We start from the raw sequence: 24,977 nt of genomic DNA on the forward strand, positions 1-24,977 counted from the left end.
AGTCTCGCTGACCATGCAGCAGAGCAGCTTGTCTCGGGTGGAGCTGGCCCCTGGAGTCTGGCTGATGGTGCAGCAGGGCGACTTGACCCGGTTTCCTGTCGAGGTGGTGGTGAGCACCGCCAACGAGGACCTGCAGCTCTGCAACAGCCTGGCAGCAGCTCTTTCAAAAGCAGCTGGCCCTGAGCTCCAAGAGGACTGCGACCAGATAGTGAAGACAAGGGGCAAGGTCCCCCCCGGCAGTGCCGTCATCTCAAAAGCTGGAAAGCTCCCGTACCGCCATGTGATCCATGCCGTGGGGCCCAGGTGGAAGGACGGCGAGGACCTGAAGTGCATGCTCCTGTTAAAGAGAGCTGTAGAAGAAACTCTCCATTTGGCTGAGACACACCAGTGCCGGTCCCTAGCCATCCCGGCCATCAGCTCCGGAGCCCGGGGCTTTCCCTTAGCCCGGTGTGTGAAGGTGATTGTTTTGGCTATCAAGAAAAACTTCCAGTTCAAGCGGGACGGACACACCTTGAAAGAGATCTACCTTGTGGATACATCTGAGAAGACTGTCCAGGCTTTTGCGGAAACTGTGAAAACCGTATTTGAGAGCGCCCCGCCTCCGACGGGTCCTCTGCCCGGTTTATCACAGGCAGTTCAGCCGGTCTTGACAAACGTTCCTGGAAACAGACAGATTTCATTGTCCCAGGGAAACCTGAGGCTCCTGCTGGTGGAAGGAGATGTGCAGAATGCTACCGTGAGTGTCCCTTCTGTCCCTGCCTGTAGAGCCCCCGCAACTCCAGCTAGCCTATAGCCCAAGGCAGACTAGGACCCAGGGGAAGAACCTCCATGCTCTTCCTCCCAGCCTCGGAAGTGGTTTCCTCGAAGACTGGGAGGCTTTGCTGAGGCACTGACCCGCAGAGACCAGCCAGTCGATTGTGGGAACTGCAAGTGTACTCAAATCGTGAGGTTGCCAGTAAATGCAAAACCCCACGATACTATCTTACCTTTTGACATGTATACTTTTTCAGTGCCTTTATACCTGTCACATTTTGGCAAATCTAAGGTTAATTTTCTGTCACATTTGCTGAGGGCAGATACCAAAAAATTAGAGCATTTGATGTGGGCAGAGGACAGGAATCTTGTCAATGACGCCGAACCAGGGTGAACTATAGTCCTCCTTGGTGACCCAGGCCGTGCAGCTTTGAATATCACTTTTCACATTCCCTCTCCTCTCTTCTCTTGGTGTTTTAATCGATCCCAATTTAGAAAAGCTCTGTCCGATCAAACCAGTCTGCTCACAGCTCCAACCTCCCCGGTGTATCCCCTCCTCTATGACTGCCCTGCTCCCTTTGCCTGCTGCCCTGATTCCCATTTCCCAGACCCCATAAGAGACAGTGGCCTCTGCACTCTTTCAGAAACCCTGTGCTGTTTATATCTTGCTTTTTGACAGCTCTCTGTCATCCTGGAGTGTTATTTAAATCAGTCATCTCGTAACCCTTTGCCTTGGGTGGTATTTCAATCTCTGAAATTAATCGTCATCGCTTCCCCCCTCTAGTGTCAAACCCAGGGGCTCAAATATAGTGATCCTTTGGTGAATGCTCTTTGTTAGTATCTGAAACAAATTGTTTTTGTCTTCAAGGTTGATGTTCTTGTCAACTCCATTCCCGTGAATCTCAGGCTCAATACAGGACACCTTTCTCAGGCCCTTGTGACAAAAGCGGGGCCAAAGCTCCAGGAGGAATTGGACAGAGTCGGCCAAGCAGTGGTTGTTGGCATGGGCACAGTTCTCCAAACCAGTGGACACAATCTGCACTGCCAGAATGTGCTTCATGTAGTGGCTCCGAAGTGGAGAGATGGGTGCACGTCTTCACACAAGGTGGGGCCAAGTTCTAGATTCTCTGGGAAACTCGGTCACCCTTGGGACCCGCCTCTCCCTATAATGTAGGGTGGCCTCTGTCTGTCTCAGTATCAGCGGGTTCTACTACGATGGCCATTTCTTTCAGCCGTATCTGACTTCGCCTGAAGACTAGTTAATAATATAAACTGATTACATTGCTCAGTCATTATTGGGGCACAGAGAAGAGTTATTGAAGATGACACAGCTTTAGTGAGGATAGGAAGGTGAGGGCATGAAGAATGGAAAAGAATGAAGGATTAGAACAGTAGTTGCTTTGTTTCTTTCTTTCCTTGTTGAGTGAGTTTGAATCTTTTTAGAGGGTCTCTGATGTTCCCTTTTCCTTGTCTGCTGTGTGATTTTCTTTCCTTTTTTGACGGCCCTTAACCTCTTTTGAGAGGAGAAGAGCAGACAGAGATCACAAAGTTGCTAAATTCTTGTCCTTTTTGTTCTAACTCCCATTTCTAGGAGAGATGCATAAAGATGTGCTTTGTGCTTTGCAGGTCATGAGAGACATAATCAGGAAATGTCTGGAAATCACTGAGAACTTGTTCTTAAGATCAATTGCATTTCCAGCAATAGGAACTGGAAATCTGGGGTTTCCTAAAACTGTTTTTGCTGAATTAATAACTTCAGAAGTATTAAACTTTAGTAGCAAGATTCAACTGACAGCTTTACAAGAGGTTCAGTTTCTGCTGCACCCAAGTGATCACGAAACTATTCAGGTACAGTCTCACTCATTTCTGGTTATTTTGGCAGCCAAGCGCTAATGTTTTCAAATGTCTTGTTGGTTGGTCTATTAGGTTGTTTCTTCCATGTATTTCCCGTATAGGAAAGTGAAGGAGTAGTGTAGACTAGTTGTAGCATGGGAAATATCAAGCAAATTTATGGATATAGAAAAAAAAATTAACTTCTTATTAAGGAGAACTCCAAACATAAATAAAAATAGACAATGGTAGAATGAACTCCCTTGTACCCATTATCACCTTCATAATTATCAACCCATGGCCAGTATGTTTCATCTCTATCTCTATTTATTTCCCTCCTTCCTATATTATTTCCAAACAAATCCTAGAAATACATTACCCATAAACAATTCAGTATTTATTTTAAGCAATAGGATTCTTTTTAAAAAGTAACATGACCACAATACTATTTCACACTTAAAATAAACTGAAAATCATTCCCTTATTTCCTCAGTTATCAAGTCAATGTTTAAATTTCCACTGTCTTACAAATGCCTTGTTTTGTCTTTTTTTTTTTTTTTAGATTTATTTATTTATTTGAGAGAGCGAGAGTGCATGCATGTGTACATGCGCTTGCACCAGGGGGAGGGGCAGAGGGAGAGGGAGAGGGAGAGAGAGAATCTCAAGTAGACCCCCCTGAGTGCAGAGGCTTCCCACCCCATGGGCCGGGTCCGATCTCATCACCCTGAGATCATGACCCAAGTGGAAACCAAGAACCCAACACTCAACTGATCAAGCTACCCAGGTGCTCCTGCCTTGTGGAAACCAAGAACCCAACACTCAACTGACCAAGCTACCCAGGTGCTCCTGCCTTATTTTGTTTTTATAGCTTGTTTGTTTGAATCACAATCCAAATAAGGCCTGTACATGATGGTGGAGCTGACATCCCTCAATCCTCCTTTAATCTCTAGGATTCCCTTCCATGTGAACATAGAAAGTTTAGTCCTTAATATAAAAGTTGTAGTCCTCTAAGTAAGAGGAAAAATGGCTGTGGTCCTGTAAATAATGTTAGGAGAATGTCAGGATGAGATGCAATTGAAAGGTGTAGTTAGAATGAACTCAGCACATCCCCATGGGAGTAGGAGAGTTGGGACTAGAAATACCAGCACCATCTTCGGCGCTAGAGAGTCCATCAACCAACAGTCCACCTTTACACACGGAGCTTGCCTGCCTGCCAGCCAGCCTGGCCGCCCCTGGAATCCTGTGAGCCTGGGATCCTGGCTCTGTAGTCTCCCCACCTCCCCCTCCCATTATTGCATCAATCTTTTAGCAGAGATGTTACTTATCCCCACCCCCCGCCCCAAATCTCTCTTGCTTGTTTAAAGGAGGAAGAAAGTGATGATTTGAGGATGTCCCCACCAGGCAAAGAAATGGAATTCACAGGTTCATTAACCCTAAAATACATACACCAGCCTCTTACTTCAGAGAACACTACTCCCCAAGAGATTCCTCTCCTGGGACAAATAAGAAATAAAAAAAATGGAAGTGGTTGCTGTCATTGTGACTGTCTTTCTCTTAACTACTGTGTTTTTTACAACTGGCAAGATACTTGCTCTTATTGATTATGAAACCAGTACTTCACTGTGGAAACTTTGAACCATACAAAATGCGTACATTTTTTTTATCGCATTTCATTGTAATCTTCTTTTATACATGTGCACCTTTAGAAGTGGGATTATATAGTGCAATTTCATATCATTCTTTTTTTTAATTTAATAGTATAAAAAGAGAATTTCCCTATTCCACTAACTATTCTTTGAAAATGGAATTCTTAATGGCCGCTAAACATTCCAACACACGGATATACCAAAATTTATTTAACCATTTCCCTGTTGGATTTTTAAACTGTTTTGTTTCTTCTCTGTTACAAATAGTGTGTAATGAACATGCTTGTATTTATAACTTTCGTCACCTATTTAATAGTTTTCCTAGAATGCATTTGTAAAAACAGAATTATATGTAGTATTTTCATAATTTCTTTGAGAGTAACACTTTGAGAGTTGTTCTCTCCTAAGTATGTGTTCATGTAAGATCAAAATCCCTGATGAATCAGATTTATTCATCTATGGAGGACTGTAGTAGTCAAAACTGTCTTTGTATTTCCAGGCATTTTTAGATGAATTTGCCAGAAGGACGAATGGAAATTTTGTCAGTGCCAAAGTGCCCAAGGCCGAAGATGCACAAGGTTCAGTAAAGCTATGAGATGAGAAATTATTTCTAGTTGTTGAATAACTGTTCAGTGAAAGACGATAGTGATGATTCTAATGAAAGAATCAGCTAGTGATAAAGAAGATATTAAATTATATCCCATACCCCTGAGTATGTAAAGCATTGGCTGGGCTCATGTGGTCTGAAGGGAAAGAGCAGATGGGTAAATTACATAATCTCTACAGTGGGCTTGTGAGTAGTGACATGGCTACCAGTGTCTAAGGATGATGTGACAGGTGTTTGCAGGAACGGGTACATTTAGAGAGACAACACTAACCAAATGCTTCTGCTGTGTCAGAGCTGCTCATGCTGCATTTGACTTTATCCAAACTCCTGCTTAGAGTCTGCTGAGGCTTCTTGAATCAGAATGAGTATGTTTCCCATCAAAGTTGGGGATTTCTGTCATTCTGGCATTCTTAACCCACTGAGTTAAGAAGAGGCTTAACCCACTGAGCCACCCAGGTGCCCCTCAGTCATTCTTTAATTAGTTTACCACACTAGTCTCTCTCCAGTGCCCCAATAACCTGAATGTGAAGTGTTTTGATAGCATTCCATGGGCCCTGGGATCTCTCTTTTTTTCTTCCTCTTCCTTTTTTCGTCTCTTTTCTCTCTGTTCATCATGTTGGTCAATTTCTATTGACCCACCTCCAAGTTCGTGGACTCTTTTCTCTGTCCACTGCCCATCCAGAGTTTGTTTTTTTTTTTTTTTTTTTACTTCAGATACTGTATTTTTAAACTCTAAAGTGTCCATTTGGTTCCTTTCTTTATGGTTTATAAATTGTAAACTGCAGAGCATCCTCTTTTTCCATTCATTCCAGATCGTTTTCAGGCACTCGGCTGTGTTTGCCTTGACCTCAGTTATAACAGTTGCTTTAAAGTCTTTGTCAAGTAATTCCAACAGCTGGATCATCTTGAGATTAGTGTCTATAACTGAGTGTCTTGATTCTTGAGAACTGATCATGTTTTCCTGGTTCCTTACAGAACAAACCATTCTGGGTTATAGACTGGGCATTTTAAATATTATGTTGTGAAACTTGGGTCCTATTAAAATCTTCTGGAAAATGGTGATCGTTTTGTTTGTTTTAGCAGGTGGTCAGTCAATTAAGTTAATTCTAAGCGCTCTGTCTCACCTTCTGGGTGGGCAGCAGTTCCAATGTTAATTTAGTTCTCAAGGTCTTTGCCATGCAGCTTGGGTCTGTCCCCACATGTGCAGCTCCAGCTCTGTATTTGTACACAGAATAGGGGCTACCTTCTCCAGCTTTCACCTGTCTGGGACTCCTATACTCTCTGCTGAAGGGAGCCCATTTTCTAGGTTCTCTGGCCAGAAACACAGGGTTCTCCGGGAGCTTAAACTGCCTGTTCATCTGCCTCATAATTTTGCGGGTAAGGGTTGCCCTTATGGACAAAGTGGAGAGACAAAGAGGGAGAGAGATAGAGAGCCACAGGTATGGCCCATGCACACACATACAACTTTTTTAAAAAAGAATATTTAGTGCTGTGAAATATATCACATAGAAGAATGCTTAAATCACAGATATTGAAATCAGTAGTTATGAAGCATATTTTTCTATATTAAACCTCTATCTTTTCTTAAGAAATAGAGATTATCATAAATAAAATTTTGTGTAATTTACCATTATATAAGCATATTAATAAATAGACTGATGTATGCTCATGTAAGCACTATGACTTTCTTATTATGTGAATACCCTTTTTAAAAAAATGAACATATAATGTATTATTTGGGCCAGGGGTACTGGTCTGTGAATCGTCAGGCTTACACATTTCACAGCACTCACCATAGCACATACCCTCCCCAATGTCCATTACCCAACCCACCCTATCCCTACGCCCCCCACCTCCCAGCAACCCTCAGTTTGTTTCATGAGATTAAGAGTCTCTTATGGTTTGTCTCCCTCCCAATCCCATCTTGTTTCATTTTTTCCCTCCCTATGTCCCACAATCCCCCGCCCTGCCTCTCAACTTCCTCATATCAGAGAGATCATATGATAATTGTCTTTCTCTGACTGACTTATGTCTCTCAACATAATACCCTCTAGTTCCGTCCACATCATTGCAAATGGCAAGAGTTCATTTCTTTTGATGGCTGCATAGTATTCCATTGTATATATATACACCACATCTTCTTTATCCATTCATCTGTTGATGGACATCTAGGTTCTTTCCAGAGTTTGGCTATTGTGGACAGTGCTGCTATAAACATTCAGGTGCACGTGCCCCTTAGGATCACCACATTTGTATCTTTAGGGTAAATACCCAGTAGTTAAACAGCTTTTTTTTTTTTAAGAAAAAATTTTTTTTAACTTAGAGAGAGAGAAAGTGCATGTGCACACAGGAACTGGGGAAGGGGCAGAGGGAGAGAGAGAGAATCTCAAGCAGACTCCCTGCTGGCATGGAGGCCCATGTGGGGCTTGGTCTGGCCACCAGGAGATCATCATCTGAGACGAAATCAGGAGTAAGACACCGAACCGACTGAGCCACCCAGGTGTCCCCACATACATGCTTTTCAGAGCATAAGGGCCCTTTCTTTTCATTCTTCCAGACAGAAAGACAGAATGCTTCTCAGAATTTTGGCTCCCTGTGGTGCCACCGTGGAGCTCTGCAACTGGGCTCATCCTGAGGCAAGGCCTGAGTTTAAAAAAGGAAAAATCTGGACAGTAATGAGGATTCCTTCTTATACTCTTCAGTTCACAGGGACCCTTTTTTCTAATTCTCTGGCTGCAAAGATAGGGATTCTCATGGCACAGTTCTGCAACTGGGGCCACCTTGGGGCAGTGCTGAGAGAAAAAGAGGGAAAATTTCAAGACAAAATAAAATGAGAAACTCTTCCAACCCCTTACCGGTGGCTTCTTCAAGTTTTGACTCCCTCTTCCAGTCTGTCTGCTGTTTACTTTTCAGATCTCGGTTCGTGGCTTCTTTGTATTTATCCTGCATTTTTAGTTGTAATTCTTGAGTGGGATAGGTGCCAGGGGGCCTGACATCACCTTGGCCAGCAGCAGAAGTCCACATTTGATACTTACTCTATTTTATAATCCTTTCTCAGAAACTGACCATCACTGGGGTTCAGAGTCAGGGCTGGTTAAGGGCTGGAGATTGGAGGGGGAAGAAGTATGAGAGAAATGCATCTGTAGAGTGTGAGATCTGAGTCATTCTTGCTGTTGCTGACTTGTTTAGGGACTCCATTTCCTTTCTTCTCAGGTTTCCGTGGGACTGTGTCCAGCCCTAATGTAGATGTGCATGAGATGAAAATTGGTCCCATCACCTTCCAGGTGGCCTTTGGAGATATCACTAAAGAAGAGGCTGATGTGATTGTAAATTCAACATCAAAAGCATTTAATCTCAAAGCAGGTACTTTACTTGTAGGATTTGAGTAGTGTTAATAGTCAACTGTCCTATAGATGCTATAGCCAAACTGGTTTCCCCAACTTTGGCTCATTAATAGTAATAATTTTAAGATTATTTTGACATGGTCTCTAATAATTGGTAACACATAATTTATGAATTTTTCTTCTTTCTTATCAGAAATACCCAGGTTATGGGATTCCTTTGATGATTAGGAAAGCTTTTTTAGATAATGAAGCAATCATTCTGATCCAGATGTACTATTCTGATTTTTTTCAATTCATGTTTGTAACCCTCTTGCTTTTCTCCTATAGGGGTGTCCAGAGCAATTCTAGAATGTGCTGGACAAAATGTGGAAATGGCATGTTCTCGCCTAGGTAAGGCACCATACTGTTTTTTGGTCCAAAATTGTAAGTAGTAGGCTGACTGTGGGAGGCTTTGGAGAGGCTGGGGAGAGTCTTGGGATTGGGGAGACAACACATTAATCTTAAAATCATACATTTGACCAAAGAATTCTAATCATAGACAATTAGAAGTGAAAAGTAATCTCACACTTGAAAAGATAAGAAAGATTCCTCAAAGACCATTATCTTAGGAGTCTCTTTTCACATAAAATGCTTTATATGGCAAACCAAACATTTTGCTTTCTAAACAATCAAAGAATGGATTCGGTATCTGATTTTGCATCTCTCTGTCTTGCGGCGTCTCCCAGCTGAAAAGGGCAACAATGATTACATAGTTACCGAAGGTGGATTATTGAGGTGCAAGAACATTGTTCACGTCATTGGCGGAAGTGACGTCAAGCAATCAATCTTCTTTGTTTTGCAAGAGTGTGAAAAACGGAAATATTCATCAGTTTGCCTCCCAGCCATTGGGACAGGTTTGTAACCTCTGGCTATCAAGAAGTCCCCATTTCCTTCGCTCTGGTGCTGTTAATATAGTCAATATAGTCAATGCAGAGTCTGAGTCAAGGTGGCTCCTCACCACAAGGCAGCCCCTAAAAGAATAAGCAAGGACTGTGGGTGGTTTAAGGAAGAGGAGAAAACGAAAACTGAGGATAGTGTTGAATATTAGAGTCCATTTGCTCTGTACTATGGGAGGGAAGAGAGAGGAAAGGAAGGAAGAGAAAGAAAGCCCATCATCTCTCCTTCTTATTCCTCTGTTTCTTTTTTTCCCTGTCCCCTACATTATTTAGTCTTTAACTCCCTCCTCCATCCCTTCTCCATGGAGATCATCAGAGCATCAGCTTGTACCTCCCAGTAACTGACTCTGAGATAAGTATTCCTGGCCTCTCCTCACACCTCTTACACAGTTGGCTGTGTGAGTTGGCCTTAGGACGTCTCTGCACAGAAGCCTCTTAGTCCCCAGAGTCTGATGGGTTCTGGTTCTAATAGGTCAGAAATACAACTCCAACTGTCTTCTTTTCAGCCTACTTGCCTCTTTTGTTTTCCTCAGACGACATAACAGTTGTATTAAGTCTTCATATATAAGGACGGTGCTGTGGGTTTATCATGAGTAAGGTGACGCTCTTTGAGCTCTTTCCCCAGGAATCTGAGACATGGGTGTTGATTACGAATTTCTGGTTGGTTTCCCCTCAGAGACCAGAGAGCTGGTCAAGGGAGCAGATAACTCTCAGACTTGAAGTGGAATGTAGCTGACTGGTCCCAGAGACAGCACTGTGCACTGGATTAGTGATTCCGCTGTGCAGGAATCTCTTTGAGTGTCTCACGCTCACGTTCTAGGTCCTCCAAAAACTTAGCCTCGGTACATTTAACCAACCTTATCACCTCAGCTTTCTTCTAGTCTTCTGTTATTTTAATTTCTGTAATTTTCTACCATTCCTCTTAGTGTCCCCACATGGAATGCTACATCTATGTTATTACTTTTATATTTCTGAAAGTATAATTTATAGTTCCTTTATGTTTTCATGCCCCTTGTGGTATTATCCAGTTTGGCAGTTTAGCTAGCATGTCTGTCTGCCTGTCTGTCTGTCTGTCTCTCTCCTCTCTGTCTTTTATGGACACCCTCTAATGACTCACCAGTCTCTGTCTCCATTTATTTTTCTCCTGAGCTCTGGTCTTGTGTTTCTACATAAACTTTATCTGGGCCAAGAAATCAGACAACCCAAGGGTGACCCAGCCCTTCCCAAGAAAAACAAGGAAATGAGGCTGTTTTAGTTTTGCATGCATATGTGATTGAGTATTTCTGGGTTACTGAAAACCTGTTGTTTCTTTCACTGACCTGGCTGCATTGCTGGTCTGCACAAATACATCAAGGTTAGCAGATTCTCCTTGTTTGTCATCTTTACTAATCTCTATCACCACTTGAGCTGCTCTTTAGACTAACGGATGGGGGAACTTTCTCCTTTAGTGGTGTTTATGAGTTGAGGTGGACTGCGATTGAGACGGCTTCTGGCAGTCAAAGAAGCCCTCTCCTTGGTTCCTTACACATACCTGCCTAGGGGGAGAGAGTGGGTGGTCAGTGATACTTGCCAGCACTTCAAGTTCAAAGCAGACTGTGAACTCCAATTCATTGCCTTTTCCCCCAGACTTGCCCTTCCTCTTATATCTCTGGTCACATTAAAAACATCACTTTCTACCTAGAATCCTTGATTCTATCCTCTTGATCACTCCTATGTCCATTGGCTTATTAACTAATTTGATTAACTATTTCTCAAGTGGCTGCCATGTGCCAGGCACTGTGCTTAGGCACTGGGGACAGAAAGCTAAGAAAAGGGTCTAGTCCCCAAGGAGCACCTAGCCTACTGTGAGAGACAGACATGTAAACAACTTCAGTACAGCACGATTCAGGGTGTACACAGCAAGGTGTGTGTGTGGCAAAAAAGGGGGTACCAAGGGTCGAAGATAAACCCAGGTGGCCACTAGGTCCTAGTGACTTCACTTCCCAACTATCTTCACAGTCCCTGTACCAGACTCTTCATTCTGGCGTCTTCTCTTTGTTCGGCTCTCGTCTTTTGCCTAAACTTTTATTGTAGCCTCCTATCTAGACCTGGGCTCCCTGCCCCAGTTTCTCCTCCACATACCTCACCCCTGAATTTGCCTTGGAAAAAAAAAAAAGGATCTCAAAAACAGAGCTTTTCCCCTGAACACACCAGGCTGAACATACCACACCCTTGTTACATAGTTCTGTCTGCCATAGCCTTTTCCTCAGGTTCTCATACTTGATTGCTGACTACCTCTTCGTGCCCATATATCACACCCTTTGTGTTCTAAGTGACTAGATGAGAGTGAGCCCATGATGGGACATAGTAAATGTTGAGAGTGAATGAATGAATCTGAACTCTCCCATTTAAATTCTTCCAAAAATCGTGAGATAATCATAGCTTTGCAAAGGAGAATTTCTCTTTTCGGGATCATCTAATCCAAAAAACTGAAGGAACCCTCTTGCTCAGTCTTGTATGGGATTTGTCTACTTTCACACAAGTGTCTACATAGCCAGGCCAAAGTGGTCTACTCTGATTTTGGCAGCAACTGTGGATGCCATCAAAAGGGAAATTCCAAGTGGGCTGTTAATCTATCATACTGGGTTGGCCAGGGGACTTTGGTATTGCTCTCCATTGTCATTTGCCAGCTGCCATTTATTTGTATGTGACTGCTTCCATGGCTTTACATGGGAGTTTTCATGATCTTACCTAGGCAGTAGACTTGAGAAACAAGATATAGAACATGCTGGGAAAAGAAAAAGACTTGCTGTGGTGACCACCTTGAACCCAGCAAATAAGCTAAAATCTCACTGAGTATGCTAGAAAAGACTTCCTAGAAGTTTGTGGATAACTGGTGTACAAAGAATTATAGATTACAACAGATAATTTAGAGCTCCAAGTGTCTTACAAAAATCAGCTTAGCTTGAATCAGGTCCCCAAAAACATCTGGAAGAATAAGGATACATGCATCTAGTCAGGTGACTATGAGCAAAGAAGAAAAATTATTGTTCTTTTTAAAGAGCATGAGATTAAAAAAAAAAAAAAGAGCATGAGCTTTCAACATATATTTGCATTTTTTGCTTTTTATAGACCCTTGAGGACACGAATGAGCCAAAAAATGTTAATTGCGCTTTGTAACACAGAGGAACACAGTGAGCGAGTGTTAGCTCGACAGAGGAGATACAAACATCAGATATCAAAAGTTAGATTTCCTGGGTCCTTTGTTCATTGTTGGGCTATTGGCTTCCTGACGTCCTGGAATAGCAGCTCCCTGGTGCATCCAGGGCTTCAAAAGTGTTTGCTCATGCATTGCTAGAAAGGCCATCCTGTGACGATGAATGAGTTGGGCAGTGGGCATTCATTCTGTGAGGACTCAAATCCCCAAATTATTTCTCAGCCTTCCCAGTTGGGTCTCCCTCACCCCAGTTTTTATTATCTGCCTTTCCAGGAAATGCCCAAAAAGACCCAGAGGAGGTTGCTAATGCCATGATTGATGCCATCAAAGACTCTATCCAGAAAGGAATGCTCCAGTCTGTGAAAAAAGTTAAAGTTGTTATCTTTCTGCCTCACCTACTGAATGTGTTTTGTGACAGCATGAAAAAAAGAGAGGCATCTCTGGCTTCTCTCCAGCCATCTTTGAGGTCTAGATTGACACGTGAGTTGACCACTTTTTAATGAAATGCCTGTTCCTAATATTGATGTCATATGAGAAATAGCTAATCTTTAACAAACTGTCAGAAAGAGAAATTAAGAAAACAATCCCATTTATAATTACATCAAAAAGAATGAAATACCTAGGAATAAATTTAACCAAGAAGATAAAAGACCTGCACTCTGAAAACTATGAGACCTAATGAAAGAAGTTGAAGATCACACAAATGGAAAAATACACCATGCTTATGGGTTGTAAGAATTAGTATTGTTAAAATGTCTGTGTTACCCCAAGCAATCTAGACTCAGTGCAATCCCTATCAAAATTCCAATGGCATTTTTCACAGAACTAGAACAAAGAATCTTAAATTATATGGACCCACAAAAGACCCCTAATAACCAAAGCAATCTTGGAGAAAGAAGAATAAAGCTAGAGGCATCACACTTCCTGATTTCAAACTACATTACAAAGCTATAGTAATCAAAACAGTATGGTATTGGCATAAAAATAAATAGATTAATGGGACAGAACAGAGAACCCAGAAATAAATCTATGAATATACAGATCTGCCTTCACTTACAATGGGGTTATATCTGATAAACCTACTGTAAGTTGAAAATGTCTTAAGTCAAAAATGCATTTAATACATCTCACCTATAGAACATCATAGTTTAGCCTAGCCTACCTCTTTTTAAAAAAATTTTTTTATTAACATATAATGTATTATTAGCCCCAAGGGTACAGGTCTTTGAATCACCAGGTTTACACACTTCACAGCACTCACCATGGCACATACCTTCCCCAGTGTCCATAACCCAACCATCCTCTCCCTACCCCCTCCCCACTGGCAACCCTCAGTTTGTTTTGTGAGATTAAGAGTCTCTTATGGTTTGTCTCCCTCCCGATCCCATCTTGTTTCATTTATTCCTTTCCTACCCTCCAAACCCCCCACGTTGCCTCTCAACTTCCTCATATCAGGGAGATCATATGATAATTGTCTTTCTCTGATTGACTTATTTCACTAAGCATAATACCCTCTAGTTCCATCCTCATCATCGCAAATGGTAAGATTTCATTTCTTTTGATGGCTGCATAGTATTCCATTGTATATATATATATACCACATCTTCTTTATCCATTCATCTTTTGATTAGCCTAGCCTACCTTAAACATACTCAGAACACATTAGCCTATTTTATAATAGCCTGTTTTATAATAAAGTGTTGACTGTCTCATGTACTTTATTGAATACTGTAATGGAAGTGAAAACAGAATGGCTTTGTGGTTACAGAATAGTTGTGAGTGTGTTGGTTGTCTGTCTTCATGATTGCTTGGCTGACTGGGAACTGTGGCTCGCTGCCACTGTCCACCATCACAAGAGTGTGTGGCACCATATATTACTAGCTCTGGGAAAGATCTAAATTCAAAATTCAAAGTACAGTTTCTACTGAATATGTATAATTTTCATATTATCATAAAGTCAAAAAATCATAAGTTGAACCATTGTAAGTTGGGGACCATCTGTGTGATCAATTCATTTATAATAGAGGAGCCAAGAATATACAATGGGGGAAAGGATAGTCTCTTCAATAAATAGTATTTGGATGCTTGCTTCAGCAGCACATATACTGAAATGAACAGTGCTGGGAAAACTGGACAGACACATGCAAAAGAATGAAACAGGATTACTACCTTATACCATACACAAAAATCCACTCAAAATGGATTAAAGATCTGAAACCATAACACTTCTAGAAGAAAACATGGGGAGGAAGCTTCTATACATCAGGCTTGGCAATGATTTTTTTTTTTTTATTTGACACCAAAGCGCAAATGGCAGAAGCAAAATAAACATACGGGACTACCTCAAACTAAAAAGCTTTTGCATGGCAAAGAAAACCATCAACAAAATGAAAAGGCAACCTATGGGATGGGAGAAGATATTTGAAACTAATATATCTGAGAGGGGTCAATAAACAAAGGGATTAATATATAAAGATCTCATACAGTTCAATAGGAGACAAATAATCAATAAACAAATAATCCGATTTTAAAATGGGCAGGGGCACCTGGGTGGCTCAGTCATTAAGCATCTGCCTTCGGCTCAGGTCTTGATCCCAGGGTCCTAAGATCAAGCCTCACATTGGGCTCTCTGCTCAGCGGGAAGCCTGTTTCTCCCTTTCCCACTCCCCCTGCTCATGTTCCCTCTCCTGCTGTGTCTCTCTCTGTCAAATAAATTAACAAAATCTTTTTAAAAAAATGGGCAGAGGATCTGAATAGACATTTTTCCAAGGAAGAAATATACAGATGGCCAACAGACACATCAAAAGGTGCTCAACATCACTCATCATTGGGGAAATGCAAATCAAAACCATAAAGAGATACACCTCACCTGATAGAATGGCTATTATGAAAAAGACAAAAAACAAGTGTTGGTGAGGATGTAGAGAAAAGGAACCCTTGTGCACTGTTGGGAATGTAAACTGGTACAGCCACTGTTGAAAACAGTATGAAGGTTCCTCAAGAAATTAGAAATAGAACTACCATATGATCCAGAAATTCCATTTCTGGGTATTTATCTTCAGGTGACAATAAAAGAAACTATCTCCAAAAAGATATCTGCACCCCCATGTTCGCTGCAGTAGTATTTACAAAACCAAGACATGGAAAAACCTAAGTGCCCACCAACAAATGAATGGATAAAGAAAATGTGGATATATATCTATCTGTATCTATATACACACACACATATGTAGCATGTATGTGTATATTACACACATGCACACAATGGAATATCATTCAGCCATAAAAAAGAAGGAAATACAGCCATTTGTGATAACATGGATGGACCTAGAGGGTACTGTGCTAAGTGAAACAAGACAGAGAAGGACAAATACCGTATGATCTCACTTATATGTGGAATCTTAAAAAACAAACAAACTCATAGACACAGAGAATAGATAGGTGGTTGCCAGGTTGCCAGAGACAGCAGGGGTGGGGTGGGAGATGAAGATGGGTGAAACGAATGAAGGGGGTCAAAAGGTACAAACTTGTGGTTATAAGATAAGTAAGTCGTGGAGATGTAATGTATAGCATGGTGACAAAAAGAGAGAGGGAGGGAGAGAAAACAATAGCTAATCTTCCTTTCTTTTCTTTTTTTAGCATTTGTGGAATCCCCAAGTCAATTTCCACAAAAGCAGAATCCGTTGGTTTTGAAAAAGAAAACAGAATCAGCAAGTTTTCAGGTGTGTGGTGAAAGTGAAAAATGTATAAAAAATGTTGTCTCCTGGATACAGGATCTGATCACAAAGGAACTATGTCCTTACACCAACGAAGATGAGTGTATCAAAGATTTTAATGAAAAAGAATATCAGAAATTGAATGAGCTACAGGAGAACTTAAATATTGCCATTTGCTTGGACTATAAAAGACCCTTGATTGAAGTTTTTGGAATTGGCAAAGATCTGACACAGGCTAGAAATGCAATTGAGGAAATGATCAAAGGAATGAGATTGGCCAAGGAACAGAAATCCCAGGCAGAGTTAATCAGTGAATTTATAGAATGGCAATATTGCAACAATAGTACTTTTCAGAGTTTTGACAAAATAACCAATCTGCAATTGGAGACTGCATGGAAGGCAAAGAAAAGGAGAACTGTTGTCAAAATTGATGATCAGAGCTACACAGTGGACCTGAGTACACACACGGCTACAGATGCAAAAGGACACAGTTTACTTGTTCAGCGCCTCATGAAATCAGAAGGTGAGTCGGATTGTGGGCTTGCTATCCATTATTTTACACCTCCTTTGGACTTAACACCATTTTGTACATATGTTGAAATTGTATTCACGTAGATAAAATTGAAGCAACCCTTATGGAATGAAGTAGAAAACTTGGTCTCTAAGCTAAGGAGCTTATGTCATGGACAGGGAGATGTAGCATGGGTGCACCCAACAGCCTGAGGACCACCTTCTTAATGGTGACCAGACCCAAACCTTGCATTTGTTCCTGTCTCTACAGTTTACATGCTTCCCAGAGTCAGTTCTGATGTGGAGGTAATGGCTGCTTCAGTCAGGAGACAGAAAGCCATGGGCTTTAAAGAAAAGTGGCCCAAGGTTTTCTAGAACAAAAGAAGACAGCCTGGTCAGAGTGGGCACTCTCTGTGTCCATGACTGATAACCCAGGGAGGATTGGGAGCCTGTGGGATCTCCTCCCAGAATTTACTTCCTCCCCTGCCCTGAACATAAGGTTTCCTTAAGGCACACACCAGGAAAAAGACTTCAGATTCTCTGACTGGATCTGCCCCCCATGAAGGGAATGCTTGTGCTGTGTAGATAGCCTTTCCTGCCTATGAACCACACAGGTCCTCCAAGGGAGACTAGTAAGTTGGCTTCCAGTATAGAATCTTCATTTCTTGTGAGATCCGTGTGAGTGAATTCTTCAGACTCTGAGCAACCCCAGGGAAAGGACAAATCAAGTATAATCTGTTCAGCAGAAGGGAAGGCAGAACTGCCACCACCTGCCACAGAGCCAAACCTGCCGTCCACCCAACCCTTAAGGATGCGGGGAAGAATAATGACAGAATAGATGTGGAGGGCCTTGTGAGGGTGAGGAGTTCTGACAAAAATCCACACTGTTGCAACAAGACCATTGTAGGGAAATAATTTCCTGTTATTAAATTATGACAGACAGAGACTGAACAGAATATGCAGCTGAGTTACACTACACAATTCTCAAATGTAAGCATGATTGAAACTTACTAAGATGCAGGTACCCAGGCTCCACTGCTCCGAGAGTTTGAGTCATAGATCTTTGGGTTTTTTTCTTAATAAGCATTACGGCTGCTTCTGCTGTCAGTTGTCCAAGGGCCACACTTTGAGAAACATTCTCCTACAAAGACAAGGAACTTCTTGAACGCATGGAGTTAGGGGATTGTAAAGTAAGAACACAGATGATACTCGGTTCTTCAGAGCAGACCAGGAATGTGCGGATGGGCCTTCCCAGGTGTGTGTCCTCAATGTCCTCAAATGTCCTCTTTACAGTTAAGACCCCTGAGCACTGGAATGATATGAAGCAGCAGGATTTCTGTGTGGTAGAGCTCCAGCCTGGGCATGCAGAATATAACACGGTGGCAAGCAAGTTTAATCAGACCTGCTCACACTTCTACATAGAGAAGGTAAGCCTTTTGCTGACATGGAATTTTCTTAATGATGGAAATGAGTGGTATCATGGTCCTGGATAAATATATAAATACATTTGCATTAATTTCCCATCCCCCCGCTTTTTTTGGGCTCAGAATTAGAATATTCTACGGTAATCAGATTTTAGGTTGTAGATTCTACTCCTATCACCATTATTACAGACATGTTAAGATGGGGACCCTGTCAGGTATTACAAGATAATATTAGATTGCCATATGATATTAGAATACTAAAACCAGGTGTTGACTTAGGAAGGAGCTGGTTAGTAGTGATCTTGAAGAGACAGCTGGTAGAAGTCTTCCCAAGAGGAAGAAATCTTTCCCCAGAGGAAGAACCAGTGAGTGACCCTAAAGAGGAAAGAAAGGGGAAGGTCCCCAAGAAAAAAGGAAAGTCTCTTCCTCCCGAGGAGAAGCCACTCAGTAGTGGATGTGTGGAGGTTGCTGCCAGCAAGACCAGCGGCTCCAAGAAAAAGGACAAGTTCCAAAAGTTAGCCCAGGAGGATTAAAATGGACATTCCCCCACCCAACCCTATAAAGCGAAATCACAAGAATCCCTGAAGCCAAGTAATAAAAAAACAAAGACAGAGCTTCAGGATTGATTTGGCAACTAGCAGACACCACAAAGAGACACACAGAGGCCCTCAGATCAGGATTGTGTGCTCCTGCCCTGCCATTCACAGATCAGCAGTGCACGCTTCCAGGATAAATCCAATAGTCCTTTCCTTTTCATCTCCCTTATTTTGGCAACTTCCTCTTTAAAAAAAAGATTTATTTGAGAGAGCGAGAGCACACGCAAGTTGGGGGAGGAGCAGAAAGAGAGACAATCTCAAGCAGACTCCCCGCTGAGCACAGAGCCTGACGCGGGGCTTGATCCCACAACCCTGAGATCATGACCTGAGGCGAAGTCAAGAGTCAGACACTAAATCAGCTGAGCCATGCAGGTGCCCCTGGAACATTCCACTTTCAAACATCACTATTGCTCTCTGAAATTATGTTCCCATTTGACCTGTGGCAATATTATATTAATGCTTTCTTCTTTAACTAATTTTCCTCTCGTTATCCCGGTTATCTATTTCTCCTCCAAACCCCTAATCCTAGCTTTACCCACATTACTTATATTTTGGTCTTCTGTCTCTGCACTTCACCAGGAAAAGTTTTTCCCTTCTTGGCTTCAGCTGTTATTTCAATGTTGATAGCTCCCAAGTCAATCTCACCAACCTGGACCTTTGATCAAGCTTTACAACATATTCCAGTGACCCATAAAATCTCTGCTTGCCTATGTAGCTGCAAATCAGTTTCTCTCAATCTAACCCATCATCTCACCATTTCCTTTCCCTTCCCCACTTCTGTCCTTGGTCCACCACTTTCTGAGTAAAGCTAGACATCTTTGGGTGCCTTCCCTTCATCCATCATAATGAGTTTGCCAGTAAGGCCTGTGTTTTCTCTCTTTGCAAATTTTTCTTACTCCCTATTTCTGACACCGCTCTTTATTTATGTACTTAAGCACATAATAACTCAAGAAGACTTGGCATTTCTTACAAAGATAAGTATCATACCTTCAGATAAAATAAAAAGATGAAGAAAATGGACCAAAAAAGAGGGAAGGAAAAATAAAGTAATATAGAGGTATTATCTATTTACAAAAATACACGAGTTCCTGGATAGTTACGAGGACCACAGGTTTGTTTCTGAGCTTCCTAGTAGACAAAGTGAAGAATTAAACACCCAGCCTCAAGATTCACCATTTCTGTCAATGAGAAAACCATGTGCTCGGGGGACTCTCAGCCTTTCACAGTGCTGACACTACTGAGAGATTTGGCCTGTGAATCAGGTGCTGGAGAATATCTCCAAAATCAACCTCACAGTATATTCAGTATCATATTTTATACCATTGCTTTTATTTTTAATCCCTCAAGCAAAACAATTCTGAGGTACGAAAACAATGTGGTTAAAGTATGTAGCACTCTCGTGGGCTGGTTCTGAGAAAGCAAATAAGTTTCATTTCAGATACCAAGCACAGTCATCTATCTGGTAGTGGCTGATTGGCCCATTTTGATGAGATGCCAAGTCCAGACTGAAAAGGACAGTCCAGTGGACCACCAATGTCTGCAGGGGGCTCTGGAGGCTTGCCCTGTGTTAGGGAATGGCCAGAGAAATGTTTCACTGTTTTTTTTGTTTTTTTTTGTTTTTTTTTTTGTAGTGGATCCTTCTCTCAAATAAAATCCTATGTGAAAGTCCAGTGTGTGAAACAGATAGACGTAAAGCTACTTACGGTACCTCTGTAGAAATCCCTAACAGTGTGAAAACACTAAAAATAGGTGGTTATTATCCTCCATGACTGTTAGGGCCTGTGACTAAGATTTTTAACATCCATAAACTTCCACATTGATGGAATAATTTTGCCACATTTGCCTTTCTCTCTCTTTGGGTTTTTGCTGAAGCATTTGAAAGTAAGTTGCAGATATCATGACACTCCTGAATATTTTAGTGCGTATCTCCTGTGAATAAAGACAGTCTCCTAAATAACAACACTGCTATCCCATATAAGAAAATTTACAGTAGTTCGGTAATATCTAACAGAATCCATTTTCAGATTTCCCCAACTGCTTACTTTCTTATAACTCGCCCCTCTCCAATAGGCCTTTGATCATTCTGTCTCCTCTGTCTCTTCTGATCTAGAATGGCACTCCTACATTTTAAAAAATAATTTTTCATAATACTGAATTTTTAAAAGAGTTTAAGCCAGTTGTGTTATAGAATGTCCTATATTCTGACTCTGTCTTGTCTAGATTTTCTTTTCTTTTTTTTAAGAACTCAAGCAAGTTTGCTTATAGAGTCAAGATCTGTCTGATTCCTCCTGGGTCCTGCTATCCAGGACACAAGGAATTTCCACCACACAATGGAGGCCACTTCCCAAAGAGGATGGTCAAATCATGGACACTATGATCTGCAACCAGATCCCACCCCACCAGCACTCATGCCCCACTCTTCCAACTGGACCAGAGATTAATTTTCATTAATTAACTTCCTTCTGGACTAGATCCTCTAGTGCTTCTCCCACCAGTAGAACGTGGCTAACCAGGTGAACCAGTGTCCCAGAAGGACTTAGGAAGATAGAGGCCAAGGGACCAAGGGAAGTAGACAGCAACCAGAGCAGTCATTGAACTGAAGATAAAAAGCAGGAGTTGGGGAGGCTTGGTCAGATCCTAAACACTGTTTGCTCTCATGTGGTGCAGTAAAAGATGTTAAAAACTGAAATTAATATTCTTCCCAAGGTCTGCTTTTGTGAAACACTGGATCTAAAAAGATTTCTGAATGTAGAAAGGTGCCATCTGGCATTAATTTTTATTTATGAAAAATAATGGTCATATCTGTATCTTGCCAAAGGCTCTTGGCACCGACAGAATATTTTTCCTTGTTGATTTGCAGATTGAGAGGATCCAGAATCCAGATCTCTGGAATTGCTACCAAACAAAGAAGAAAACCATGGATGCCAAGAACGGGCATAAAAACAATGAGAAGCAGCTCTTCCATGGGACAGATGCTGACTCAGTGCCACATGTCAACCGAAATGGCTTTAACCGCAGTTATGCTGGAAAGAACGGTAAGGAAGCAAGTAATCTGGCTGCTCTGAATGGGATGTCGGCTGTGAGAACCCAAACTGGTGAGGGACAGTGTGGACTGATTGCGTTGTGTCCCTTCATGGTTGGCGGCCATGCTGCGGCCAGAGTTTCAAGGCTGGGCTCGTTATGTTTCATCCCAGAAGGACTGCCTGGATCTCTAGGATGGAGGAATGACATTTAAAAATTAAAAACACATGAAAAAAAATTTTTAGGGGGCTTTGGAGAGAAGAACTGAACATTATTTTAACCTTATTTGACGTATTGGGTCAACACATCAGATTATAGACTAAACTGAACTTTTTTTTTTTTTTAACTTTGTTTTTTCAGTGTTCCAAGATTCATTGTTTATGCACCACACCCAGTGCTCCATGCAATACGTGCCCTCCTTAATACCCACCACCAGGCTCACCCATCCCCCACCCCCTCCCCTCTAAAACCTTCAGTTTGTTTCTCAGAGTCCACAATTTCTCATGGTCCATCTCCCCCTCTGATTTCCCCCTACTCACTTCTCTCCATCTCCCAATGTCCTCCGTGTTATTCCTTATGCTCCACAAGTAAGTGAAATCATATGATAGTTGACTCTCTCTGCTTGAGTTACTTCACTCAGCATAATCTCCTTCAGTCCCATCCATGTTGATACAAAAGTTGGGTATTCATCCTTTCTGATGGAGGCATAATACTCCATTGTATATATGGACCACATCTTCTTTATCCGTTCATCTGTTGAAGGGCATCTTGGCTCTTTCCACAGTTTGGCAACTGTGGCCATTGCTGCTATGAACATTGGGGTACAGATGACCCTTCTTTTCACTACATCTGTATCTTTGGGGGTAAATACCCAATATAAACTGAACTTCTTAAAAATGTTTTTTCTCTTCACAGCTGTGGCATATGGAAAGGGAACCTATTTTGCTGTCGATGCCTGTTATTCTGCTAATGATACATACTCCAGACCAGACAGCCATGGGAGAAAGCATATGTACTATGTGCGAGTACTTACTGGAACCTACACACGTGGAAATCACTCACTAATTGTGCCTCCTCCAAAGAGCCCTGAAAACCCTACTGACCTGTATGACACTGTCACAGATTGTGTGCAGAATCCCCGCTTATTTGTGGTATTTTATGACTACCAGGCTTACCCAGAGTACCTCATTACTTTTACCAATTAACATCTGGGTATCCTTCCCAGAAGACATTGCTCGTCTATACATGCCAAGTTGTAAAACAAGTTTTCGATTTTTTTTTCCTCTTAACAGCATTTTGTAAGATCAAAGGATCCTTGTCACTGAAATCAGACTTTCTTCAACTTCTCCTTCATACCTGGAATGAACCTATCTTAAGAGCAATACATTTAAGAATTTAAATCACATAACTTAGTTATAACAGTGTATTCACAACCGTGGACATCAAATCTGCAGAAGGAAAGAACAGGGTTGTAGTCTTGGGAAGGAGAGAATGTGTTCATCTTAAAGGCAGAGAGCACAGCTATGCAATTTCAGCGCTGCTGTGAAGGAGACAGCTGTATATCACGTCGGGATGCCATATTCCTGTGAGAAGCACAGTATTACTGAGTGGGGAGGACTGCTCATTTCCGGGCGGCCAGGGATGTTGTCTCTCTCTCTCTTTTTTTAATTGCTGGGCTGACATCTGTGCCTGATGTAAATAGATGCTCCAGAACATTCCATAAACCAACTAAGAAAGAAAGAAATTAGTTAGACTACAACCAAAGTAGGAGCCATCTCTTTAATATCCTTGACTTGTCACTTTGCCTTAAATTGAACAGATTCTGTGACAGGGAATTCTGTTCTTCACAAACTGCGCCATGTGCAGTGGGACATGTGGGACAACTCCAGACTGGCTTCTGTGTTCTGTACAGTTCAGGGGCCGTGGTCTAGCTTGTGGCCCACGGGAACTGGGTCCCATGGACTTGTGCAACACAGCAGTTCTGGCTCCGACTGGTCCTTTTCTATGTTGACCCCAAATCTGCCTTCATCTAACTTCTGTTGGTGACAGAAATTAGATGACAGTGACAAGAGTGGGATACTTCCAGGGTGAAACCCTTCTACTATGTTAAGATTAAGTGAGTTCTAGTATTATTAATATTTTCTTTGGCAGTCTAGCTTTTGATGATTTTAAAGACTTTAAATAAATCAGAGGAATTAAGCAGCCATATTGCTAATTTGCTAGCTCAGTTATCTATTAAATAGTAGTGTTGGTTTTTAAAAAAATTTCCCCAGATAAATTTTAGATTCAGACACTGTTTATTGAGTGCCTAGATCGTACCAGGTAATATAATAGGTGCTTTAACTTATAGTATTTATATATTCCTCCAAACAATCCTGTCAGGTAAGAATTATATCCCCATCTTAAAGTTGGGGAAACTGACGCTTAGAATACAAGAAGCTTCCTTGCCTGGGGTCACCTAGGTGGCAGCCCTTAGAGACGGAAACCCAATCCCGATTCCTGTGTCACCACTACACCACTACAGAGCATAGCCTTTAGATTAATGTTACCATTTCAGGAACATCTCAGGTAATCTATGAATGACCCTCATATTTCCTTGGCTTTTTCCTTCTGGCTTTGGTTTCTGTTAGAGTCTCTTCATTTGAAGCTCTGTAGGCCAAGAGGCTAGAGCTGATGCCCAGCGCAGGTGGTGCACTCGGACACTAGGGGGTGTTGCGAGGAGGTGAAAGGAGCTCTTTCCTTGGCTGCTGTGAACTACTTGCCTCAAGTACAAGAAGTTAAGGGGGCCAGAGTTCCGCTTCATTCACAGACGGACATCTTGAAATTTTTCTTGCTGGGTTTTGTTTTGTTTTGTTTTTTAATATTTATTTTGAGAGAGAGAAAGAGAGAAAGAGAGAGAGGGGGCAGAGGGAGAGAATCTCAAGCAGACTCCCTACTGAGTGCAGAGACTGACACCGGGCCCTATCCGACCTGAGCTGAAATCAAGCATCAGATGCTTACCTGCCTGAGCCACCCAAGCGCCACTGTTGCTGTTAGTTTGTTAAGTGGCTTGACAAAGACTCGTTATTGCTTGGGCGTGGTTCCCAGCCACTGGCCTCTGAGCTCAGCAGGCTTGACAATGAATGTAAGAAATAAAAGGGGGAGCAATGAGCTCTTGTTCTCCAGTGGTTTGGATAACTCAGGGCAAAGCTGAGTATCAGGGGTATTGCACCAAAGTATAATGATCCAGTCAGTAAATGTTATAGTTATCCTCAATCTAAATAAGTGTATGTCATGTACCTCCTTTTTGAATAAAATACTTGGAAAATATCTTTGGTGGTAAACCTCTTTATCCTTAAGGACATCTAGATACAGGAAAGCTGGATGATAAACACAGGCCACTGCTGGTAAAAGACTACA

The 24,977-nt window shown here is 41.8% G+C and overlaps 1 protein-coding gene across 1 annotated transcript in view; it reads left to right on the top strand.

Moving 5' to 3' along the window:
• Positions 1–24,443, top strand: part of LOC111154991 (poly(ADP-ribose) polymerase family member 14) — a 50,814-nt gene extending 26,371 nt beyond the window's left edge. Inside the window, 12 exon segments of the mRNA XM_022514970.1 lie at positions 28–736; positions 1,622–1,858; positions 2,380–2,601; positions 4,729–4,807; positions 8,050–8,199; positions 8,508–8,570; positions 8,906–9,073; positions 12,585–12,791; positions 15,951–16,550; positions 17,831–17,964; positions 21,418–21,592; positions 22,494–24,443. Coding sequence (XP_022370678.1) covers positions 28–736; positions 1,622–1,858; positions 2,380–2,601; positions 4,729–4,807; positions 8,050–8,199; positions 8,508–8,570; positions 8,906–9,073; positions 12,585–12,791; positions 15,951–16,550; positions 17,831–17,964; positions 21,418–21,592; positions 22,494–22,783 — 3,034 coding nt within the window. The 3' untranslated portion in view covers positions 22,784–24,443.
• Positions 24,444–24,977: the final 534 nt, after the last annotated feature.

The sequence above is a fragment of the Enhydra lutris genome, unplaced genomic scaffold (genome assembly GCF_002288905.1).
Source record: "Enhydra lutris kenyoni isolate GAN:26980312 unplaced genomic scaffold, ASM228890v2 scaffoldscaffold39, whole genome shotgun sequence".
NCBI lineage: Eukaryota > Metazoa > Chordata > Mammalia > Carnivora > Mustelidae > Enhydra > Enhydra lutris.